This window comes from Hibiscus syriacus, unplaced genomic scaffold (assembly GCF_006381635.1).
Source record: "Hibiscus syriacus cultivar Baekdansim isolate YM2019G1 unplaced genomic scaffold, ASM638163v2 tig00011761_pilon, whole genome shotgun sequence".
In the NCBI taxonomy this organism is placed as follows: Eukaryota; Viridiplantae; Streptophyta; class Magnoliopsida; order Malvales; family Malvaceae; genus Hibiscus; species Hibiscus syriacus.
This window is the reverse complement of record NW_024062256.1, coordinates 1,430,238-1,453,812: the sequence shown is the minus strand read 5'-3', so window position 1 is coordinate 1,453,812 and position 23,575 is coordinate 1,430,238. Positions and strand designations below refer to the sequence as shown.

General features: G+C 33.8%; 2 protein-coding genes across 2 annotated transcripts; both read left to right on the top strand.

Moving 5' to 3' along the window:
- Positions 1 to 6,404: 6,404 nt before the first annotated feature.
- On the top strand, positions 6,405 to 11,855 carry LOC120204975 (transmembrane 9 superfamily member 1). Its single transcript, XM_039204949.1, has 12 exons — positions 6,405 to 6,590; positions 7,664 to 7,856; positions 7,977 to 8,081; positions 8,807 to 8,824; positions 8,913 to 9,010; positions 9,099 to 9,241; positions 9,388 to 9,532; positions 9,629 to 9,795; positions 10,081 to 10,174; positions 10,266 to 10,640; positions 10,779 to 11,052; positions 11,487 to 11,855. The coding sequence occupies exons 1-12, from the start codon at positions 6,489 to 6,491 to the stop codon at positions 11,552 to 11,554; spliced, it is 1,782 nt and encodes a 593-aa protein (XP_039060880.1). The 5' UTR covers positions 6,405 to 6,488; the 3' UTR covers positions 11,555 to 11,855.
- Positions 11,856 to 20,291: 8,436 nt separating this feature from the next.
- On the top strand, positions 20,292 to 22,173 carry LOC120204932. Its single transcript, XM_039204921.1, has 4 exons — positions 20,292 to 20,399; positions 20,837 to 21,092; positions 21,270 to 21,347; positions 21,722 to 22,173. The coding sequence occupies exons 1-4, from the start codon at positions 20,337 to 20,339 to the stop codon at positions 21,859 to 21,861; spliced, it is 537 nt and encodes a 178-aa protein (XP_039060852.1). The 5' UTR covers positions 20,292 to 20,336; the 3' UTR covers positions 21,862 to 22,173.
- The last annotated feature ends 1,402 nt before the right edge of the window (positions 22,174 to 23,575 follow it).

The window sequence follows — 23,575 nt, the reverse complement described above, 5'->3', positions numbered from 1 at the left end:
GGTACTGAAAACCAAGTAGTGGATCACTTGTCTAGGCTAGAGAACAAAAATATTTATCATGACATGAAGGATATTCAAGAAGATTTCCTCGACGATAAAATTTTAATTGCCGCGGCAATGCCGTGATATGCTGACATAGTTAACTTTCTTGTTAGTGGTATTATGCCTCCAGATTTATCTAGCCAGTGCAAGAAAAAATTTAGACATGATATATGTCACTATTACTGGGATGAACCATTCTTATTCAAGTAGTGTAGAGACCAAATCATTCGACGGTGTATCCCCGAAGAAGAACACAATGAGATCCTATTTCATTGTTATACATCCACATGTGGAGGGCACTTTGGTGGGATAAGGACTACGAAAAATATCCTTCAATCCGGCTTCTACTGGCCCACCTTATTCAAAGATGCACATGACTTCTACAAGTCATATGATCATTGCCAGCGTACTGGGAATATATCGAAGAGAAATGAAATGCCATAGCAAAACATTTTGGAAGTTGAACTCTTCGATGTATGGGAATAGATTTTATGGGACCCTTCTCATCATCCTTTGGTGATTTGTACATATTCTTGGCAGTAGACTATGATTCCAAATGGGTTGAAGCTATGGCCATACTCGTAATAATACCAAGACCATGCTGAAATTCTTACACAAAAACATATTCACACGTTTTGGAGCACCACAGACAATTATCAATGATGAAGGTACTCACTTCGACAACAAATTAATTGCCAAGGTGTTGAAGAGATATGGGGTGCACAATAGAATTTCCATGACATATCATCCCCAGACTAATGGGCAAGATGAGGTCTACAATCGTGAGATCAAGTAGATTCTTGAGAATATGGTTAACCCGAGGCACAAAGATTGGTCGCTGAAACTTGATGAGGCACTGTGGGCCTACCGTACAACATTCAAAATGCCTCTCAGAATGTCACCATTCAAGTTAGTATATGGCAAGGCATGCCATTTTCCCATGGAATTGGAACATAAAGTTTTTTGGGCCAGCAAGAAACTAAACATAGATGCACATCTTACTGGAAAGAGAAAATTATTGGAGAAAATAAGATGGACGAATTTAGAGCTCAAGCGTATGAAAATGCTTGCCTTTATAAAGAAAAGACAAAAAGATGGTTAGGACCGTTCATAGTACATCAAGTACATAACCACGTCATAGTAGAAATCAAGAACATGAATGATGAGTCTACCTTCAAAGTAAATGGTCAATGACTCAAGATGTACAATGGAGCACCTATTTTACGTGATAAATTGGCGTTGTTACTTAACGATGCCCAAGAGTTAGTATAGGCAACAATAATTTGTTCTTTGTACATAAATAATTTGTTTTTATTTTTTATTTATTTTGCTCCAATTGTTTATTTATATTTTAATCTATTAGTTTGTCTCTTTTAGTAGTTAGGGTACACGTGGAAGCATAGGGTTCACGTTCACACATGGAAGGAAGTTAAACCCTAGAATATTAGTTTTGGCGGCATTTTTTAGAAGGAAACAAATCTCTTTCCTTTATTTTATTAATTTTTATCAACTCAAATATCTTCTCATTTAATACTACATCTCATTTCCTTAGGCATTTTTACCAATTTACCTTTAAGAAACCACCAACTACCCATCTTTTTCCTCTAAAATTGTCTACCTTTATATGTTACATCTCACGTCTCTTTTTACTTTCTTCCCCATATTTTCGATTATTATCTTTGAGTTTTCAACCCCCTAAAGCCCTCCATAGTTGTCATAAAAATCACTTATTTTTTTCATTAAAAATGTTGCTCATGGCTTGATCGAGGAAGAATATTGGTGCCTCTAGCCTCATTCACGACTACACGCTTTGAGTGCTTCCAAACCACCGAGGTTGAGGCAAAGTTCAAGGCCATGCAGAAACGACAAGTTTACTTGGAGGATAACTTTGTCTTCCCTGAGGTTGGCGAATAACCGTTTTGGCTGGAAGTAATGGACATCATCCGAAAGCATAAATGGGAGAAATTCACCCGGCACCCAAAGGCGTTGGTGCAAGCCATGGTCCGAGAGTTTTATGCCCACCTAGGTAACCCATCCCAGCACACTGTGTACGATAGAGAGAAATCCATCCGGTTCACTCCATCAGCCTTAAACTGCTACTTTAAGTTTGACAATATGGAGGATCACCATAAAAAATTTCTTGTCGAGGCAGATTCAGAGACATATGATGGTGTACTAGAGGATTTGTGTTCGGCTGGGCGAAGTTTGAAGAGTACACCCAACCGGAAACATGTGGATTGTCGAGCCCTTAAGCTAGTAACCAAACTGTGGAACCACTTTTTAAAAGGCAAGGTGATACCTACCTCGCACAACAAAACAATATTGGTGGTACTTAATGCTACTCCATTAAATCATCTACGGGCACACAATCGATAGGGTGAGATAATTTTTTAGTAGATCCATAAGTGAGCAAAGAGGACCCGAGGTAATCTAGTTTTTCCCAATTTAATCACCGCTTTGAGCAGTACAAAAAGGTCCCTAAGGAACATTTCGAGGAATTTATCAAGTCGAAGGAAGACATCACTAAAAAGAATGTGTCGAGCTTATGAGTTTTGATGACAATGCTCCACACGAGGGCTTGGGTATTTTTACTTAGGTTATTGTTTGCCTAAAAGCCATTTACATATCACTTTAGTTGTATTTAGTTGCATGTAGTATATATTTGCATGTTGGTTGGTTGTGTTGATGTAGGAAATGACGAAGGAGAAATTTATTTGCCGAGACAGAGCAATTCTCCAAGGCTAGAGGAACACAAGAAGGCGATAGAGAGGAATAAATTTTCTTGCCAAGGCAAGATTTATCTTGTAAGTCTGATGTGGCTCAACAGAACTGCTAACGTCACTTGCCCAGCTTCATCCTCACCTGCAATCATGCCCTCATCAAGGAAATTGACCACTTCCAATTGCTATGTCATTTATAAAATGAGTATGTCAATAAGGGTATTTAGGAAATTTCCAAGGGTATTAAACCCTAAAAATTTCCATTATAAATACCCCATCATAGCTTTTCAAAAGGCGACGTAATCAAGGAGAAAATATATCCTAGGTTTGGAGTAAGTGGCTGCAACACTATACTTTTCACCGTTCTCACTCGACCGTCCTTGGTACCTCCATATTTGGGCTTTATCGGAGCAACGACTAGACCCTCAAGAAAGGCCAACCACTGAAGCAGGTGTGGTGGTGGTCAAAATGTCACAACAGAGCTCTTATTTTGGGTGCGTTTCTTCCCTTGTTCTTCGTATTCATATCCTGTTAAGGGTTGTACTTAAAAGAATTATTTGTGGATTATATTCACCGCACCATGAACTGTTTTACTTGGTGTTGGTTATTATTTTGTTGAATGTTATTTGCTTGTTAATGATGATGCAGTTTGTTTTATTCTAAGTGTTGTTTTATTCACTGTTTAAATATTTTGCCTTAACATTGTAAGAGCTTTTGAGATATTATCTGGTGCCCCGACATAACATTCTTGGACTTTGTAAGAGCTTTCGAGAGATTACCATTTTTCTAGGAATAAATGTCTAATATCGAGAGAGTTAGGGTAGATCTACGTGAACAACAGAACTAATCCGAGATGATGAGGTTCTAATCTGCCTTAGAGATAAGAAAAAGGGTTTTATTCAGCTAAAAGGGGTAAATACTTGAGTAAGATAGGCAAAGAATATAGTTTACGCTGAGAGGTATTGCCACAACAACAGTTTGACAAACCAAGGGTTTTAGCTCACACTGAGTAGTATTGTCGTAGCAACCGTCCTAGAATACTCTAGTAATCCTATCGGGCAGCCTAAACATAACACACTAAATCATTCTTAGCATGACATAACTTCTCTCAATAGCAAAACCAACCTAAGTGCTCCGTAAGAAGTTTGATTGTGTGAGTTTTATTCTAAATATATTGAACCAACTTGTGGCACATAGTTCTAGTTGAGCAAAACATCAAAAATTCCCACCAATCTATGAGGAGACGATACTCAACTTACTACTATATTACTTGCATCGATTGTGTACACTTGCACATATTTGCTTGCCTTAGAATATACATTTACTAGCGATCACCCATTGATCAATAACCCTATGAAATTGCGACCAATCGACGGTCAATCAGTGTTTGTACCTCGACGAACCCTACGTAGCAAATTACGACTCCACGCGATCCTGACGGTCAATCGATCACAAGTATAATGATGTATAACTAGGAAGATGTCAAAGACTACGTTGGCGGTAGTGATTGTGGCCAACAAGGATGATGTTGGTAGGTTAGGGTTAGAGATTTAAGATTTTTAGGAATTTGTTTTTTTTGTAATTTAAGAAAAATTAGAGTTTTGATAAATATAATATCATTTTTAAATTTTAAAAAAATAAAATTTTCAAAATTACCAGAACATGACATGTTTCACTTAACGGAGAAATTTAACGACAGTTATGACTCAAGCACCTAAAGTGATAATGTTTGTAACGTTGGACACTTGGATTATTTAAAAAAAAGTTTGGACACCTATTTGGGAAAGTGGTATAGTTTGGGCACTTACTTTATAATTAAGCCTTAATTTTTTTTAAGGATGAATAGTTAAGATGGTACCAACCCATAATATTAGTGGTGCTTTTTAAAAAGTAGTTGGGTTAGAGTTTGTTTCGTTTTCTATAAATCATATCAACTTTTTCTTCTTTGATTTTTTTAGCCGGCGGCGTCGTGTGTCGTAGTTTTTTTAATAAGATCAATTATGTCTTTGTGACACATTTTTCTATGCGTTCGTGACACGTTTTTCATTTTCTTTCGTAGTTGTTTGATCATTCTTTTATTTATGTTTTCTCATAGTGGTATTTGACAACATCACGACTAATCAAGATGACGTTTATTTGTACTTTTGTTAATATTCCTTGCTATGGAGCATTCAATTGAATTTGGATACACGATTTTGCATTAGTAGATATTTTCTCACAACGTTTGGCTTTGATTTACGGTTCTTGATGGCTTTTCAATAGTTTAATCTCATTTTGTGGTTTATTTACTGATGTAGTTCGTATCTCTATTTTGTTCGAGTCTTTTGGTTAAGTTTTTAATATTTTTCATGTGTGGTCCTTATATAATCTAAAATATTATAGATAAATATAAAAATTATATATTTATGATAATTGTAAATCATTATTGTAATTTTGTTATATTTTAATGTTTTAATAATACTAGCCGCCTTTATTAAAAAAAAGAAAAGTAGTTGGGCGTCACTAGTTTACCCAAATTTATAATTTATAAAATTTATTTAATAATTGATTATCAATGAGTAATCTAATGTCTATATTTAAAATACATTTATTTTTAGGGTAAACTACGTCAGATGTCACTGAATTTTAAGCGTTAACTCATTTATACCATCAAACTTTTAATTTTATCAATTTTAGCACTAACATTTATTTTTAAGTACAATATTAATCCGTCGTTAATAACTTAATGGAATGATGACATGACAATTGTATGTCTTGCCATTGCTGATGTGACCCTCTCACAAAAAACGATGTCATTTTATTAGAGTTATTTAATAAAAATTTGCTTTTCATGAGATTTAAATCATTGATCTCCATAAGCCAATGCTAAACACTCAATTACTAAGCTAACATAATAAATTGTTATATTCTTAACAAAGTTAAATAGCAATTTAGATTAATTTACTTATTTAATAATATTTTTATAATTATATCATTTTATAAATATTATTTTTCTAATTATCCTCACACTTATAGCATATCTATCCCCAACATCAACCCTTTTGTTTTGCTTAATTCTTATCTTCTTCCCGCTCCTTTATGTGGTTCCAACGTCAACACCTCCGAATAGTTATCTATTTTTTTATTGTGTTCATTTTAAAATTTTATTTATGTACTTCGCACATAGATTTTTTTTATTATTAATATATATGTATATAGCGTTAAAAATATTTTTGAATTCGTTAGTGACGATAGACAACCAGCTGAATGGAGGAAAAACAAAGTAAGATGGGTTTATGGTTAGCGGGCTAACAATCAAATTTGGGCAGAAATCTATGGACCAAAAACAAGATCCGTTAAACCATCCCATCCCATCCCAACGACATCTCTATCAAGTCAAAGTTAATCAAAATAAGCGTCCCTTATTTCCATATGTAAAATTAAAAGGCTTAAGAATGTCTTCAAAGACATTTTTATATCCGAAAAAATTTCGTTAAAAATATATGTTTAAAATTATTTTTATTATATTTTTAAGCATCTATCGTTTAAAAAATAATTAACTGATACGTATCACATTTAGAATTTTTAAAAATTTACTTTTAGACATCAAAAAGTTAATTTTGAATATAATATTAATATTTTTTTATATTGCCAAATTAAAATAATAATACTTGGAACTCAGCAGCATAGTCTTTTCGAAGCGGCTTTCGGTTTAGCTTCAGATCCGAGCATCGTTGGGCGATAATCATGTCATCTTCCGTATTCTCCACCGTTCGGTCATCATTCTCTCTTCTCGCCTTTATTTTTCTATTCATTTCTCCGGTTTTCGCTTCCGAGTCAGATCACAAGGTATAATCTCTTGCCTCTGCTCTTATCCCTAACGGTGACAGTTTAGATATGCCTCTTTTTTCGTGTAATTCTCTTCGTCTATTTCAACTCAGATCTGTGCACTTTCTAGTTGTTAGGTTCGTGTATTGCCGTTGATTTTAACAAATTCGCGATTTAAGTGTCATTTGGGGCGTTTATTATACCAAAAAATATTGTTACTATGTTGTTTCCATTATCAGGTAAAAAATGTGGATCTCTGATGTATTGTTTCTTAATGTAAGTTATCTACAATATGCTCGAAACATGTGATGTAAAAGTTGTTATGCACGCTTCACGCTTGAACTGTATCATTTCCGTGTTCAGTTTAGGCAGCTAAGTTGCAGTCAAGGTAAGTCAGATTGTTGCGAACCTGGTATGGAGATGTTTTATCAATTTCATTCGTTCATGTCTAAAAATAGTTCTGAGCATTTTCCAGCTCTTTGTTAGTTGAGTTAATTATTATTCTTTTTAATTGGTTTTCAATCTGATCTTCTTGAAAGAGTTAGACAGAGTTCACTGTGATATAATTGTGGAAACTATCTGATATCTTTGTATTTGCATGATTAATGCCCTGCCGTTTTAAGCTTTACCATAATAGCTGGTGAAATGCGTCATCTGGAATAGTGAGAAAGAATATTATTGATATTTGCAGCCTTCTGTCCTTTATTAGGTATAAGGTCATGCTTTTCTCGAATACCCTGGGTGAGTAGATTGGAAATTTGTTTATACAATTTCTGATGATTGATATTGAGTCAAAAAAAATTCTGATGATTTGAAATTTTTATTTGAGTTGTTTGGGTTTGTATGCTTGATGGAAATTTTCAAAGTATCATTCTGAATTCCAGTCTCTCTTGAGATCAATGTTCCATCATCATTTCCTGTGTATTTCGTTGTATTAAATTTAAAATCACATTTTTTCTCAGTAAGAAATTAAGATTACATATGTAGATTTTTGTTGTTGTTGTTGTTAGATTTCTTTAATAAATGTATTGTGTTCCTCTACTTCAATTGTCATGTGTAAATTTTATCAACTCTCCTCTTGTTACTCCTTGCAGTATCAACCTGATGATCCAGTTACTTTATGGGTGAATAAAGTTGGTCCGTATAACAATCCACAAGAAACATATAACTATTACAGCCTTCCTTTTTGTCGTCCGGGAACTAATCCGGCTCACAAATGGGGTGGTCTTGGTGAGGTCCTTGGTGGAAATGAACTGATCGATAGCCAAATTGATATAAAGTTCCAAAGTACGCATCTTTTTCATTGCTAGACTATTAATTTGAATGTTGTAAGTTCTTTAATAACATTTTTTCCATGTCTTTAACTTTAATATTTTATTTTGCTCCACTTGGGTTGTTCTTCAACAGAGAATGTGGACAAGGGTACCATTTGTCGACTGGAACTTGATGAAGCAAAGGTCAAAGAGTTCGAGGATGCAATTGAGAACAGTTATTGGCTTGAATTCTTCATGGGTATGTTTAACTTTTCATTGTATTAAATAAAACTAGTAACTGTACACAAATAGAGCTAGAAAGATATTGATACTTGGCAGGTCAGATGAGTACCGAAAATAACATGATTTGAACGCTTCTGTTTGTGGGGGTGGGAGTTGTGGTGACAGTGAAAAATCTAAGGCCATTCATGCTTTCGGAGGAGCATGCTCCATAATTAACCACCTAAAATGCTCTATGCATGTTGCGAATTGGGTAGATGATGGATGTGGATAAGTTTCTGCCATGTTACATGCATTGACTCCAGTAATAGATGGAAATGATATTTATGCACACTTGTCTTTGGTAAAATTGTCTACAAGGTTTCTCCTCCCCTGATCCATTTCTAAGAAAGTGTCTTTCGCCTGAAGTCATCAAACTCTTATGCCAATCACCTAATCACCCAGGCTTTTTTTTCCATGATGCAAAGAAAAACAAAGTTTTCTTATTTGCACCATAAAAATCTTACGGACCATTGTTGTTGTATGGTTATGGATTATTGCATAATGCAAGCTACAAATACATTTGAAATCATGTATCTAGAGCTGAAAAGTGAGGATCTATAGGTGCTTTCTCTTGGTATGATATGGCTGATTGCAGGGTTTAAGGGTAATTTTGTTGAGGTGGCTTGTTTTGATTGAGCACTTACTCTTCTTTGCCTTCTTGTTGATGCCATGTTTCTGCGCTTCGCAATGCTGGAATTTCAGATGACCTGCCTTTATGGGGTAAGCATTATCCACTTTCTCTTCCATCTCTTCTGTTCACTAATCCTTATATGGCTTGATACTGAAGAATTTATCTTAAACTTTTTAGGCTTTGTTGGCGAGCTGCATCCTGATAAGAACAGTGATAATGGAAAGCATGTCATCTACACACATAAGAATATTGTTATTAAATACAATAAGAATCAGGTTTGTGATTCCTTATATATATATATGTATGCTTCCATTCTGTATTTTTGGATCTGCTGTTGTTATTGACCACAGTTCATTCTTGTAGATTATTCATGTCAATCTCACTCAGGAGAGTCCGAAACCTCTGGAAGCAGGGAGAATATTAGACTTGACATATTCTATCAAATGGATTCCAACTAATGTCACTTTTGCGCGTCGCTTTGATGTCTATTTAGACTATCCTTTTTTGAGCATCAAGTATGTACTGTTATTGGTGTTTGCTTTCTTCTTCATTTGACCTTTTTTTTTCTTTTTTCTCTGCATTAAAATTTTCATTTATCTTCATAAGTCTTGCATTGGGTTATTATGTTTTCTTGTAATTTCCTGACATGTTGCAATATGCAGATCCATTGGTTCTCTGTTTTCAATTCGTTCATGATGGTTATCTTCCTCACGGGTTTGGTGTCAATGATCTTGATGCGGACTCTGAGAAATGACTATGCTAAGTATGCTCGGGAAGATGATGATCTGGAAACTTTGGTGCTGATACCTGAACCTTTCTTTTTCCCTTTTTTTAAGGAAACTTCTGTTTTCTGAACATTCATGTTTTACTTGCTATTTCACCTATGTTTTCAGGAAAGGGATGTGAGTGAAGAGTCTGGTTGGAAACTTGTCCATGGTGATGTTTTCCGGCCACCTTATAATTTGGCTCTGCTTTCTGCTGTTGTTGGCACAGGAGCCCAGTTAGTGTTGCTTGTTCTCCTTGTCATCTTATTGGCAATTGTGGGAACATTGTATGTCGGGTATGTTGAGAAGCTAGTATGAACTCGAAGCTCGTGGGAGTTGTAAACAACAGAGCATACATATTTGTTCCTCTTGGACCCCAGTTTTATGCATATAAAGTCAGCATGAATGCATGGAGCTCTTCATGGGATCCCCTGTATTTCTGAGTCTTTCTTTTCTATAGCATAGTTAGGGTTGACCGTAGTGTTTTTTAATTCATGTTCTGAATTGCATTGCTATTTGCTTTCCATTTCATCTCAGCTTCTTGACTATTAATAATCTTATATATTGATTATTTTATTCAGGAGAGGAGCAATTGTCACAACTTTTATACTGTGTTATGCTTTTACATCGTTCATTTCTGGTTATGTGAGTGGTGGGATGTACTCACGCAATGGGGTATGTGCTTTATCCTTTAGCAATTCTCGTTTGCATATGTTCTCTCTACTTATGGATCATTCATTCTAAAAGCTTGGGTTCTTTTGTTGCAGGTAAAAGTTGGATAAAGTCAATGATCCTTACTGCGTGTCTGTTCCCATTTATGTGCTTTGGGATTGGTTTCATCTTGAACACAATCGCTATCTTTTATGGATCCCTAGCAGCCATTCCTTTTGGTACAATGGTGGTTGTATTTGTAATTTGGGCTTTCATTTCATTCCCCCTGGCCCTTCTTGGTACAGTTGTTGGAAGAAACTGGAGTGGTGCTCCAAATAATCCATGCCGGGTGAAGACCATTCCTCGCCCCATTCCAGAGAAGAAATGGTACCTGACCCCCTCCGTGGTGTCTTTGATGGGAGGACTTCTGCCATTTGGCAGCATATTTATCGAAATGTATTTTATCTTCACGTCCTTCTGGAATTACAAGGTGAACTTCTTTCTCCCTGGTTTTAATTGTTTGATGATGCACTAAACCACATTTGCTGTTATTTGTATCAAATATTTTTGGTTGATTATTTGCTTAGTTTTTTGAGTAGAATGATTTAGATATTTTTGTGTTCTTCAGGTATATTATGTGTATGGCTTCATGCTGCTGGTCTTCCTGATTCTTGTCATTGTAACCGTTTGTGTGACAATTGTGGGGACATATTTCTTGCTAAATGCTGAGAACTATCACTGGCAGTGGACATCATTCTTCTCTGCCGCCTCAACAGCAGTCTATGTGTATCTGTACTCCATATACTATTACCACGTGAAAACCAAGATGTCGGGCTTCTTTCAAACCAGCTTCTACTTCGGATATACTTTGATGTTTTGTCTTGGTTTGGGAATTCTCTGCGGTGAGTTTTGAAATATATAAAAATAATTCATCTTTATAAATAAGGTTATTCTCCCTTTTGTTATACGAGCATTCCAAATAACTATTTTCTCGCATGACATATTCAGTGGAAATGAGTATGTCCTTAATCTTCTAGTGTCTGTGTACTTGAAAAATTCCCAAAATTTCTTGATTGTTTTCCTTGGTTGAAATTTTTTAATTTCTAAAATGTCTGTATATCGTCCAGGATTTTGTGATGCATCAAGCATTTTTCTCTTGTTTTTCTATTGGAGTTTGAGTAGCTGATTTCATTATAACTTCAAAAGAAATAAGAGTGCATGTTTGCTTGTTTATTATCTCTGTTGCTGTTTAACTGGGTACTCTCTGTATTGTTGTGCCAGATAGCAGTGGAGTTTATGGCGTCGTCTAATACTCTATTTCATTTTCTATGTTCAGGGGCCGTAGGTTATATTGGTTCCAATTTGTTCGTACGGAGGATCTATAGAAACATCAAGTGTGACTAGAGCTTCACTGTCGGGAAGTTGAACCTTCAGCACTTTCTAATCGTCGAGGCGATAAGTGCTGATAGGAAGCTTTCTGATCAGGTATGGGGAACACAGCAAATCCTATTGATGAAATCACATAGTTTCATGGTAAACATGTATTCTTGGTACTATGGAACGGGGAAAGCCCAGAGATTTTTGTATCGCATCTTTTTATTTTTATTTTTTATTCTGTCTGTAACTTGAAGCTCTGATTTAGATTTCAGATATTGTTTTATAATTCAGAAGCTAGCTAACGTATTAGTGTCTTTTCTACTTGTTATGGATTTGCCCTTCACCCCTTTGCCGTCTAGGAATGAATTGTTAAAAGTTAAAACCTCAAAAAATTGATGCCCAAACCGTTTGCCGATATCACTCTTTAACTTCTTTTCTTTTACCTTCTTCACGGATCAGATTTTCGGCAGGTGAACTATTGGAGTGATTACTTTTGTTTTAATTTTGTTCACTTTTGGTTATCGATCTTGATAAAGTTATGTTTGATCATTTTATCGATTTATTAACTTTTGATTAATTACATTATTGTTTGTTGTATTTTGGTCACCGTACAATTAATTCATGTTAATTTAATAACGTGATACGTTAGTAAAGAGATTAATTTTTAATTTGACTCATGAACTTTATATAAAATACTATTATGACCTTCAGATTTTTGATAAAATGTTATTTTAACTTTTAAATTTTAGATAAAATATTAAATTGACCTTTAATTCAACAAAGTTTTTCGTTGTCAGACATCATTTACTGTTATCGTCGGTGATTGGTGACTGTTAACCCCAAAGCATCAACTCACATTTTTTGATTTCTTGAACTCATATTCAATGTCAATTTCATTAAAAAGTACATTGAACTCAATCTATCTAGTTTTTTTTTTAAAATTTAATCATAACAATAAATTCATTTTAATATTTTTTTAAAATAAGGACACCAAAAATTTAATTATGTCATAATTAAATCTATATTTTTTTATTCATGATATTGTTATGTTATAATTTTTTGGATAGATTTATAATATTTATTGAATAAATTAATAATTAAAATATATCCGTACATAATAATTAGGAATGATATGATTTCAACCTAAAATGTCAGCTTTCGATTTAAAATACTTGGGGTCGCAGTTTCACTAACAGCCGTGATTTCCACTTCATCTCTTCTGCTTGAGATGTTGAATGAACTCCATATAGCACATATAACACAGTTATCAAACCTGCCCGTATAGTAAACCTTTCGATCGATAGCAATTTTAATGTTGTCACGAGAAAAAATTAAGGAAATAAAAATGACAGCCGACCACGACATCAACGATATCGACCACTCACTAGGCGGACTGGCAGAGCTATGGATAATGGGCGGTGTTATGAAAGAAGACCGTAAAGACGATCATGATCCCACCGGATATCGGGAAACCCCACCATTTCCGTTTCGTTTTCCACGAAACCCAAAAGTTGACCGCGGTTAATATTAAATTTTTATATATCTAAAAAAATTATTAAGAGATTTACCTGGGTAAATTAGATATGTAAGGGGTCTATAAGTTGGAGTCTGAGGAAGCTGTTTCAGATCAGGGGTGTGGTTGCTATTTACTTTGCTAGGGTTACAAACTTGGCTGCTGTTAAGACTAGGATGATCTCGGAGGAGCTTAGGGAAAGGAGTGTGAGGGTTTCTAGGCATAAGTTGGTTTGGTCCCCTGAACATGTGCGTAGCACTCGGTGATTGTCTGGCTAACTATTCTGGATATCTACTAAGGATATTATTGTAAATAACAATAGTTAGTTATAATGGTTAGGGAGCTTAGATGTTAGTTAGGGTCTTGAACTTGTATAAAAGGTGTGCAGATTTGTAAAGTTATTCATAATGAAATAAAATGTTTTCAAGTGTTCTTTTATGCTCTTCTATGGATTAAACATGGTATCAGAGGTAATACTCGATCCATATCTCGTTTTGGGACTTTTTTGTTTTCTTGGCCCATCTCCATTACACTGTTTCTCTTCTGTTTTGTTATTCGCGTTCTCCCTTGTGAGATTTGAGTTTGTGTTTCCTGTTTTCCCTTTTTCGTTTTCTGATGGAGAATCCGATTGATTTCTCACATCCGTTGTACTTGCATCCCTCGGACACGCTGGGGTGTCTTCTTGTTTCGCATCAGCTCACCGGCGTGGATAATTACTGTCTGTGGAGCTGATACTGAACAATATGCTCAGTTGATGAGTCTCTTGCAGAAGGAATCCTCTGTTGCTGCAGTTAATACTGCAAAGTGCAAATACAGCTTCTAACCATTCATTTTCTTCCTCTATCACCTGGATTTTGGATACTAGTGCCACTGACCATAAGGTATGTGGTATTCAAAGCTTGAATCATTTTGTTCTTCTTCTCGCCTCGTTCATCTTCCTGATGGTAAATTTTCTCCTGTTTCTCATATTGGTTCTGTGTTTCTTGATTCGGATCATGTCCTTCATAACGTGTTATATGTTCCTTGTTTTACCCTCAACTTGCTGTTCGTTTCCAAGTTAACTATTGAGTTGAATTTTTCGATTGTTTTTTACCCTGACTTTTGTGTCTCAGGATCTCTCAACTGGCACGATGATGGGGATTGGTAGGAGGTCTGGTGACTTGTATGTTTTTGAATTCTCTGTTTCTAGTTCGGTTTTACGTTTGTCTGGTTATATATCGAAATGTATGTCCTTTTTCTTATGATAATAAAACTGCTGATATCTGGCATTCTCGGTTTGGTCATGCCTCTATATCTACTTTGAATAAACTTCATTTGCATTCGAATGCTAAAATTGATCATGATTTGTTGCATTCATATCTTGTTTGTCCTTTAGCCAAACAATGTCGATTGCCTTTTCCTTTGAGTCAAACCCGTTCTGATCAACCTTTTAATTTGATTCACATTGATTTATGGGGGCCTTACCATATACCTACAAATTTTGGTCAGCGTTTTTTCTTTACTGTTGTTGATGACCACTCTAGGGTTACTTGGGTTTTTGTGTTGAAGCTGAAATCCGATGCTTATCTTTCTCTTAAGAATTTCTTATCCTTTGTTAAAACTCAGTTTAGTGCTACTGTCAAGATTATTTGTAGTGATAACGGGTCAGAATTTTTTATACTGGGTGCTCTCAGCTCTTTACTTCCTTAGGAATTTTGCATCAAACCTCTTGTGTTCGCACTCCGTAGCAAAATAGAGTTGCTGAATGAAAACATCGACACTTGTTGGAAGTAGCACGGGCTCTTCGTTTTCAATCCCAAGTTTCTGTTAAATTATGGGGTCACTGTGTGTTAACAATCTGCTATCTCATAAATAGACTGCCCTCATCCGTTCTTGATTGGAAATCTCCTCTTAAGGTTCTTAAGCAAAAGCAACCTTCACTTTCTCACCTTAAAATTTTTTGTTGTTTATGTTACGCTACCCAAACTAATTCTGTTGATAAGTTTTCTCCAAGGGTCATTCCTTCTGTTTTTATGGGTTACTCTTTGACTCAGAAGGCTTATATTTTGTTTTGTTTAGTTACCAAGACTTTTTTTGTAAATAGGGATGTTTGTTTTTTTAACATATTTTTCCTTTTCGATCTATGACAGAATCTATTCCTAATCTTTTTCCTTCTCAACCATTTGTCTCTGATTTTGATTTCTTAGTGATTCCCTCTTCACAACAATAAACTTCACCAAATCCTACTACCATATCTTCTCCACCTTTGTTTTCTGATGATTTAATTTTCCCATCTCAACCTTCTGAATCGAATTTATCAGCTTCAACAGAACCCCCTATCCAGTCTGTTTCTGTTCCTGTTGCCGAGCCTCGAAAGTCGTCTAAAGCCTCCTACTTGGGTGAAAGATTATGTTACCTCACCTTCTTGCCAATCCTCTAATGCAGGCCAGCATCATATTTCTTCTTCATTTTCTTATTCTCATTTGCCTCCTCATACACAATCTTTTGTTTCTTTGTCTTCTGCCATTGTTGAACCCACTCCTTATTCTCAAGTTGTTAAGGACTTTTTATGGGTTCAAGCCATGAAAGATGAAATTCATGCTTTGGAATAAAACAACACTTGGTCTATTGTACCATTGCTTAAAGGAAAGGTCCCCATAGGCTGCAAGTGAGTGTACAAGGTTAAACTCAATGCTTCTGGGAAATTGAGCCTTATAAAGCCCACCTCGTTGCTTAAAAGATACACTCAACATGAGGGTGTAGATTATGGTGACACCTTCTCGCCTGTTGCAAAGTTCATTACTATTCGCACAGTTCTAGCTGTTGCTGCTGTGCTTAATTGGACCATTTTTCAGATGGATGTCTCGAATGCCTTTCTTCAGGGCAATCCGGATGAAGAAGTTTATATGAGTCTGCCTGAAGGTTTTTGCAGTCATGGGGAGCAGCGGGTTTGTAGACTACAAAAATCGCTTTATGGTTTAAAGCAAGCGTCGAGACAATGGAATGCAAGGCTCATGGATGCCTTGATTTCAGATGGGTATCAGCAGAGTAAGAGTGACTATTCACTCTTCTCGAAGGAGGGAACAAAGATAATTGTGTTACTTGTGTATGTTGACAGATCTACTATTAACAGGGAATGATGCTGCAATGATTGAAGATCTGAAAAAGTATCTTGCATTGTCATTTCAAAAACAAAGACTTGGGGGTCTTGACGTTCTTTCTCGGCTTTGAGATTTACAGGTCACAAGAAAAGATTTTGATGGGCCAAAGGAAATATGCCATGGATTTAATAGAGGATATTGGCCTAGGGGGAGCTAAGCCAGCTGCTACGCCTATGGAACAACATGTAAAATTTACATCAGTCGAGTTTGATGAAGGTAAGCAGCGAACAGACCGTGTGCAGCAAACAGGCCAGGATAAAGTTTTGGTAACAGAAAAGGCGATGTTTCAGAGGTTAATTGGAAGGTTAATTTATTTAACCCATACGAGGCCTGATATTATGTATACTGTGCATCATTTGAGCCAATTTTTACAGCATCCCAAGAGGTCCCATTTAGAAGCTGCTCTTCGGGGTTGCAGACACATAAAAAGGCTCATGGTCAAGGAATGCTTCGCTCGACTCGTACTACACAAATGCAAGCTTACTGTGATGCTGATTGGGGTTCTTGCTTAATGACAAGAATGTCGATCGCAGGCTATTGCGTAAAGATTGGCAATTCCTTAGTTTCTTGGAAATTGAAGAAGCAGAACACAATTGCTCGCTCTTCTGCAGAAGCGGAGTATATAAGCATGGCTGCAACAGCTTCTGAAATTGTTTGGCTAAAAGGGTTTTTGAAGGAACTTGGGGAAGATGTTTCGACATCGATTGTGTTGTATTGTGATAGCAAAGTGGCCTTACAGATTGCAGTGAATTCGATTTTCCATGAAAGAATGAAGCACGTGGAAATTGATTGCCTCTTTGTGAGAGAGAAAATACAAGAAGGATTGATTCAGACAGCTCATGTTAGTTTACAAAATCAGCTTGCAGACATAATGACTAAGGCTCTAGGAGTTCAACAACATAATTTCCTTTTGTCTAATTTGGGAGTTAAAAATATTTTTTACCCACCAACTTGAGGGGAGTGTTGTAAATAACAATAGTTAGTTACAGTGGTTAGGGAGGTTAGATATTAGTTAGGGTCTTGAACTTGTATAAAAGGTGTGCAGATTTGTAAAGTTATTCATAATGAAAAAAATATTTTCAAGTATTCTTTTATGTTCTATGGATTTAACAGATAAGGTTGCGAGGATGGGGACTACGGATCCTGGGGTTGTTGTCTTTGTGGTGCTGCTGAGGGACCACCTATTTTTTTGGATGTGTCTTTTCAAGGGGTGTTTGGGAGGCAGCTTTGAGACTGTATGGGTTGATACAGGAGTAGGGATGTAAAATCAGGTAATCGGACATGTTTTAGTCGAATCTTGGTAGGTCGGGTAAAATTGGGTATAGGTCAATTCAAGTTGATTTGACATCAGATTCAGATCGGGTTCAGGTCAGGTCAAATCAGTTCGGGTTATTTTCAGGTTGATTTGACACCAGATCCAGATTGGGTTCAGGTCGGGTCATTTTCAGTTCGGATCGATGTCAATTTAGGTAAAAACAATTCAGGTCCGAAGCAGATAAAGGTCAGGTTAATTCAGGTTCGGGTTGACTTCGGTCGGATCTCGTTCAGATCGGGTCACATCATTGACAGATAAAATTCAGGTCGGATGTTTATCGGATACGGATTGAGTTCAGGTCAGGTCGTTTTCATTTTTTGGATTAATTATTTTGTCATCTTTCGTGATTGTTGAATTGAAAGTTGTAATTGTATATGATTTCGAGTAAATTAAGAGAAAAATAAATATTCATGGATCAATTTTGTAAACAAATATAAATTTAATGACAAAATTGAAGAAATGTAAAATTACAAATAAAATCTTAAAATATAAATTAAACAACACACATAGGTAAGGGACTAAATCGAAATAAATTTAAAATGTGAGGTTTAAATTAATATAAAAAATGACTAAATTAAACACATTTAAAAAATTATGGGTAATTTACAAAAATATAAATAAATAACAACTAACAATGGAATATGCAAATATAAATTTAAGGACTAAATTGAATACATATAAAAGTTAAAGACTTAAAATTGAAATAAATTAAAAAACATAAAAGGATTAAATCGAAATAAATGCAAAATGTGAAGAAATAATGAAAAATATACTAACTTGCATTCATTCAAAAAAATTGAAAAAATATAATATATATAATATAAAATTATATATAAACTATATTTATATTATAAACTATATAATTATTATAAACTATATATATAAATTATATTTATGTGCACTATATATATAAACTATGTATATAAACTATATTTATATTATAAACTATATAATTATTATAAGCTATATATATAAATTATGTATATAAACTATATATGTATAAACTATAAAAAGTATATAGTTTATAAAATATTATTTATATTAATATAGTATATATATAAAAAACTATATATGTATAAATTATATAAAATATATAGTTTATCTGTTATAATTTATATTTATATAGTATATATATGTATGTATAACTAATATAAGTAATACATATAATATATATATATATTAAAGAAACACTATGCATAAACTATATAAAGTAATAAATTATATAGTTTATAAAAATCCTAAACCCTATACCCTAAAACATAAACCCTAATTCATATATAATTTATATAAACAATAGATTATATAAATTATATATGTAACGTTAACCTATAGTCTATAAACAATAGTTAATATATGTAACTTATAGTATATGTATACATGTAAACTATATATGTAACTTATAGTACACATATGTATAAACTATGTAGCATATATATAAATCATATAAAGTAAATTACTTATATAGTTTATAGAAACAATATGCATAAACTATATAAATTAATAAAGTATATATTATATAAAACCCTAAACCCTAAACCAAAATCCTAAACTAAAACCTTAAACCCTAAACCAAAACCCTAAACCCTAAACTCTAAATTTTAAATCTTAAACCCTGATCTATACATCATAAGTCATAAACCCTAAACAATAGTTAATATATATAATGTAACCTATGATATATGTATACATGTAAACTATAAATGTAACTTATAGTACATGTATCATGTATGTATAAACTATGTATAGTGTATATAAACTATGTATATATATAACCTATAGTATATGTATATATACAATCTATTTATATGTTATATAAATTATATATGTAACCTATAGTTTATATTCAATAGTTTATATTAGTGTACTATATAGTTTATACTTTATAACCAATGGTATATAATTTATAAACTATAGTTTATATTAATGTACTATATAGTTTATATTAATGTTAATAAACTATACTATATAATTTATAACATATAATTTATATTAATATTAATGTTATAGACTATATTTTATATTAATATTAATTATAAATTATAAACTATATTATATTAATATAATTTAATATTAATATTAATTATATTAATTATAATTATAATATTAATTATTATAATATTAATTATAAATAGTTAATTAATAAAAATTATATAAAGATGAAATTGAAATAATTTAAATATAACGATTAAATTGAATCATTGATGTTGGACTAAATTGAATAAAAGCAAAAAAGGAACGAAAGTACATTGGCGGTAACCAACAACATAAAATCCCGCCAGTCCAACCTCACGATTCGAACTTATTAATTTCCCATTTCTATAAACCCCGCAATACCCACCACTCCATCGCTTTATCACTCAAAACCCTAGCTAGCCATTCTCTCTTCAAAAGAGAAGCAAAAGAAAAACCCTCCAAAATGCTCGAGCTTAGGCTTGTTCAAGGCTCGCTTCTAAAGAAAGTTTTGGAAGCGATTAAGGACTTGGTGTTGTTACCGGCCCTAGGGGATGCTGTTGGTGTGTTTTCGTTGTCGGCAGTGTCGTCGTTCTGTACTGGCAGCCCCTCTATTCGAACCAAATCCTGCTGCCAATTCATTTTCTTTCAATTCATTTTTTTCCAATTTGTATTCTTTTTTCAGATTGTATATATGATATACTCTTGATTTATAACTAAGACTTTGATCCAATCAAGTTAATTTCAATACAATTCAATGAACAGATACCTTTCAGTTTTAAAAACAATGAAAGCCCCTTTGGTTATTTGACTTATTGGCATGAATTGGTTTGATATTCGATTGTTTCTTGTTTTGGAGAAGTTAGTTAATATTATGGCTCCGAATGATATATGCTAACATCTGTGTTTGCAGGCATGTTATATGGAGGTAGTAAGGAAGCTGCTGCTTCAGTTGTAAGCTTTTTGTTTGCATTAAAAAAGGCTTACAATTTGATGCATAGGGAGTTGCAAGAATGTATGAATTTGATATAATTTGTATACATGTATGTTTTTGTACCTATGTATGATATAATTTGTATACATGTATGTGTGTGTACCTATGCATAATATAATTTATATATAATGGAGATCTTTACAGTCCTGCAATTTTTTTTTTGCATTCATGTGATTGTTCATTTCTTGGTATAGAAATATCTTCAATTTGTTTCATAGGAAGTTGAAAGAATGTTTGAATGTGATATAATTTGTATCTTATGGGTGTGTTTACAATCCTGACAGTTGTTTCCTTTAGTTGCAATCATGTGAGTGTCCTTTCTTTCTTCAAAACTGCTTATGTTTTTATTCTTATTCTACAATGATTTTTTTATTGAAATTTGGGAATTCTTTGGTAGAGCAAAGATGCAGAAGTAATGTTGAAGCTTGGCAGCACTCCAGATAAACGAGAGCAGTATCGGTTGATGCGGAATGCGATGGAAAAAAGGTTTATCCGAGTCACTCGTGGCTCAATTGTAGGTGGAGTTCGACTTGGAATGTTCACTGCTGGATTCTATGGTTTACAAAATTTGTTGGCTGAGAAACGGGGTGTCCATGATGTATTCAATGTTGTTGGTGCTGGTTCTGCAACTGCTGCAACCTTTGGTCTAATTAGTAATGATTCAAACCTTACTAAATGCAATCATTTTCTTATGAGTTCCAGTATAGTTTATCTCTATCATTAACTTCTTTCACAGTTGGAATTGGAGCCTTGGAAACAGAACAAGGATAATATATGATTCTCATCTGTATTTATCTTCTTCCTTTTTCTTTGTTTGTTGATATCTGTAGTGCCTGGGTCTCTTCAATGGCGTGCAAGGAACGTGGTGCTAGGTTCAGTCCTTGGAGCAGCTTTTTGTTTTCCTCTTGGTAATCTATTTGCACGTTGTAATTTCACATTGATATTTTCTTGAATTAGCAGTGAAATGGTCTTCAATAGGCCGTTATGCAACTGCTGTGTAATCAGTTGTTCATTCAATCACGACCCAATGTTACCATAAAAACCTTTAAAGGTGACAGTAAAGGAATCCAATTGCATTTTGTGATGTTACATTGTTCGTGCTGGAAGTTTAGGGTCGGGACCGGGACTGGGCATGTAATATAGGATTTGCATTTTGTGACAAGTTGGATCCACTTGAAGCTTGTTTTTGTTTCATTTTGGTCATCTATCGTAAAAAAATTAACAAAACTGTTATATTTGCTGGATCAAATGGCAAATATCTTACGCTATGAATTATTTACAGGTGTCACAACTATTGCTGGAGGAAAGTCGAATGTTGCAGGATATAGGGATGAGCCTAGTGAGGATGCAAAGTTCTCGAATGATTTTGATGTGGTATATGTTCGACCGACCTGTTCCTTGTTACTTGTTAGTTATCGATAGAGGAAATGCTGCTCTTCGACAAATTTCACTTAACCAAGATGATTGTGATTATCAGTATAGTTCAGTTTCTCCCACAGGTTATTCCCCTATTTGTTTGCTTTTCATCCCAATCATTGGAAACATTAACAATCATCTTCCTCACATCACTTTTTGACATGTTTTTTGTTTCCTCTTCTAGGAGGAAACTAATATGGACATAATTTTCCTTGAAATACTTGAATCAGAATTTGAAATTGTTGCACTCAAAACTTGAGGGACAGTAGACTTTGAATTGAAAAAAAAACATGGTTAAACTCGGTGAAAAGAGGGGCTTCGAGCATTGGGGTTGTGTTTAACGGTATTTGAAACAAATTTTAATTGGTGTTTTTGTTTTTTTGTAGGATGCTTTTGTCCAAAGTAACACATTCTGATTTTGCTTGATATTAATTTTATTTTCATAAACAATGTTGAATGTTTGATTATGTAAGGCTTTAGTAAAGTCGGAAATGTTATAAGATTTGAGAGCTTAATTTTTTTTAATTTTTTCTTCATTTTATTGTATTCAACTTGAGTTAACTCAAATTTTATTCAAATTTTATATTAAATGTTATTTAAATTATCATTATCAATTAAATTTATATTTTATATTATTTTTCATTTATGTTATAATTGTTAGATAATTTTTTGTACAAAAATTAAACGATGTAGTTTATATTTATATTTTAGAGAATTAACCACGTTTAATACTAATATTCATTTATTATCAAATTAATTATCATTTTATTGCCAAAATTATTTATATTAATAATGTAAACCATTAATATATATTATATAATAAATACTTTCATTAGTAATATTATTTTTTCTTTATATAAATTAAACTATATAATTTATATAAATCAAACTATATTAATTTTTTTTTGCATTATTAATAATGTTTTATCTAATTTACATTTAAATAATTTTATTAAATAATTTTATATAATAGGTATATTTATTAATATAATTATCATAATAAAAATTTATTATAACATTTAAAAAATAATCATATTAATATTTAAATTACATCATAAGCTAAAAAACTCATAATTTTATTAAAATCTTATAATTTTGTCCATGGTAATATATAAGTCATGTAAATATCATATCAGATCATTAACAAGTCGGATCATTTACAGGTCAAGTTAAAAACAAGTCAGGTTAAAAACAGGTCAGGTTAAAAACATGTCAGGTTAAAAACAGGTCGGGTAATACCAGTTATTTACCAGGCCAATCTCGGGTTCGGGTTCATATCAGTCAGATGCAGTTCGGGTTCGGGTAACATATTTTCGGTTCAATTCGGGTTCAGGTCGGATGCAGGTCGGGTTCAGATCCACAATTTCCAAGTCCAAATCGGGTTCAGGTCAACACCAGTTCCGACTCGAGTCGGTTTCGGATCGCCACAGTACAGGTCAAAAACAGTTTTGACTTGAGTCGGTTTCAGTCAATTTTACAGGTCGGGCCAGCTTTTTACAGCCCTACACATGAGATTTCTAATTGGGATGATGAGTTGAATTGGGGTTTAGCTAGACTCAAGGAAAAACAATAATGGTGTTCATTTTGAAAATTACTTGGAGTGCTACTATTTACCTTACTTGGCAGGAGTATTTGCTGGTTTTGGTGCTAGGGATGTGGGGGAGGTTTTTGATTCTGTTAAGCTGGTGCAAATTAAGTTTTTTGGGAGACTTGTTAATAG

What these genes read in the sequence shown, in the direction of transcription:
- LOC120204975 (XM_039204949.1), top strand. Translation starts at nt 6,489, where the DNA reads ATGTCATCTTCCGTATTCTCCACCGTTCGGTCATCATTCTCTCTTCTC. An exon ending in ATGATGATCTGGAAACTTTG is followed by an intron (nt 9,533 to 9,628) that starts GTGCTGATACCT and finishes CTATGTTTTCAG; the next exon opens with GAAAGGGATGTGAGTGAAGA. An exon ending in GTGGGAACATTGTATGTCGG is followed by an intron (nt 9,796 to 10,080) that starts GTATGTTGAGAA and finishes TATTTTATTCAG; the next exon opens with GAGAGGAGCAATTGTCACAA.
- LOC120204932 (XM_039204921.1), top strand. Translation starts at nt 20,337, where the DNA reads ATGCTAACATCTGTGTTTGCAGGCATGTTATATGGAGGTAGTAAGGAA. An exon ending in AGGAAGCTGCTGCTTCAGTT is followed by an intron (nt 20,400 to 20,836) that starts GTAAGCTTTTTG and finishes ATTCTTTGGTAG; the next exon opens with AGCAAAGATGCAGAAGTAAT. An exon ending in TGCAACCTTTGGTCTAATTA is followed by an intron (nt 21,093 to 21,269) that starts GTAATGATTCAA and finishes TGATATCTGTAG; the next exon opens with TGCCTGGGTCTCTTCAATGG.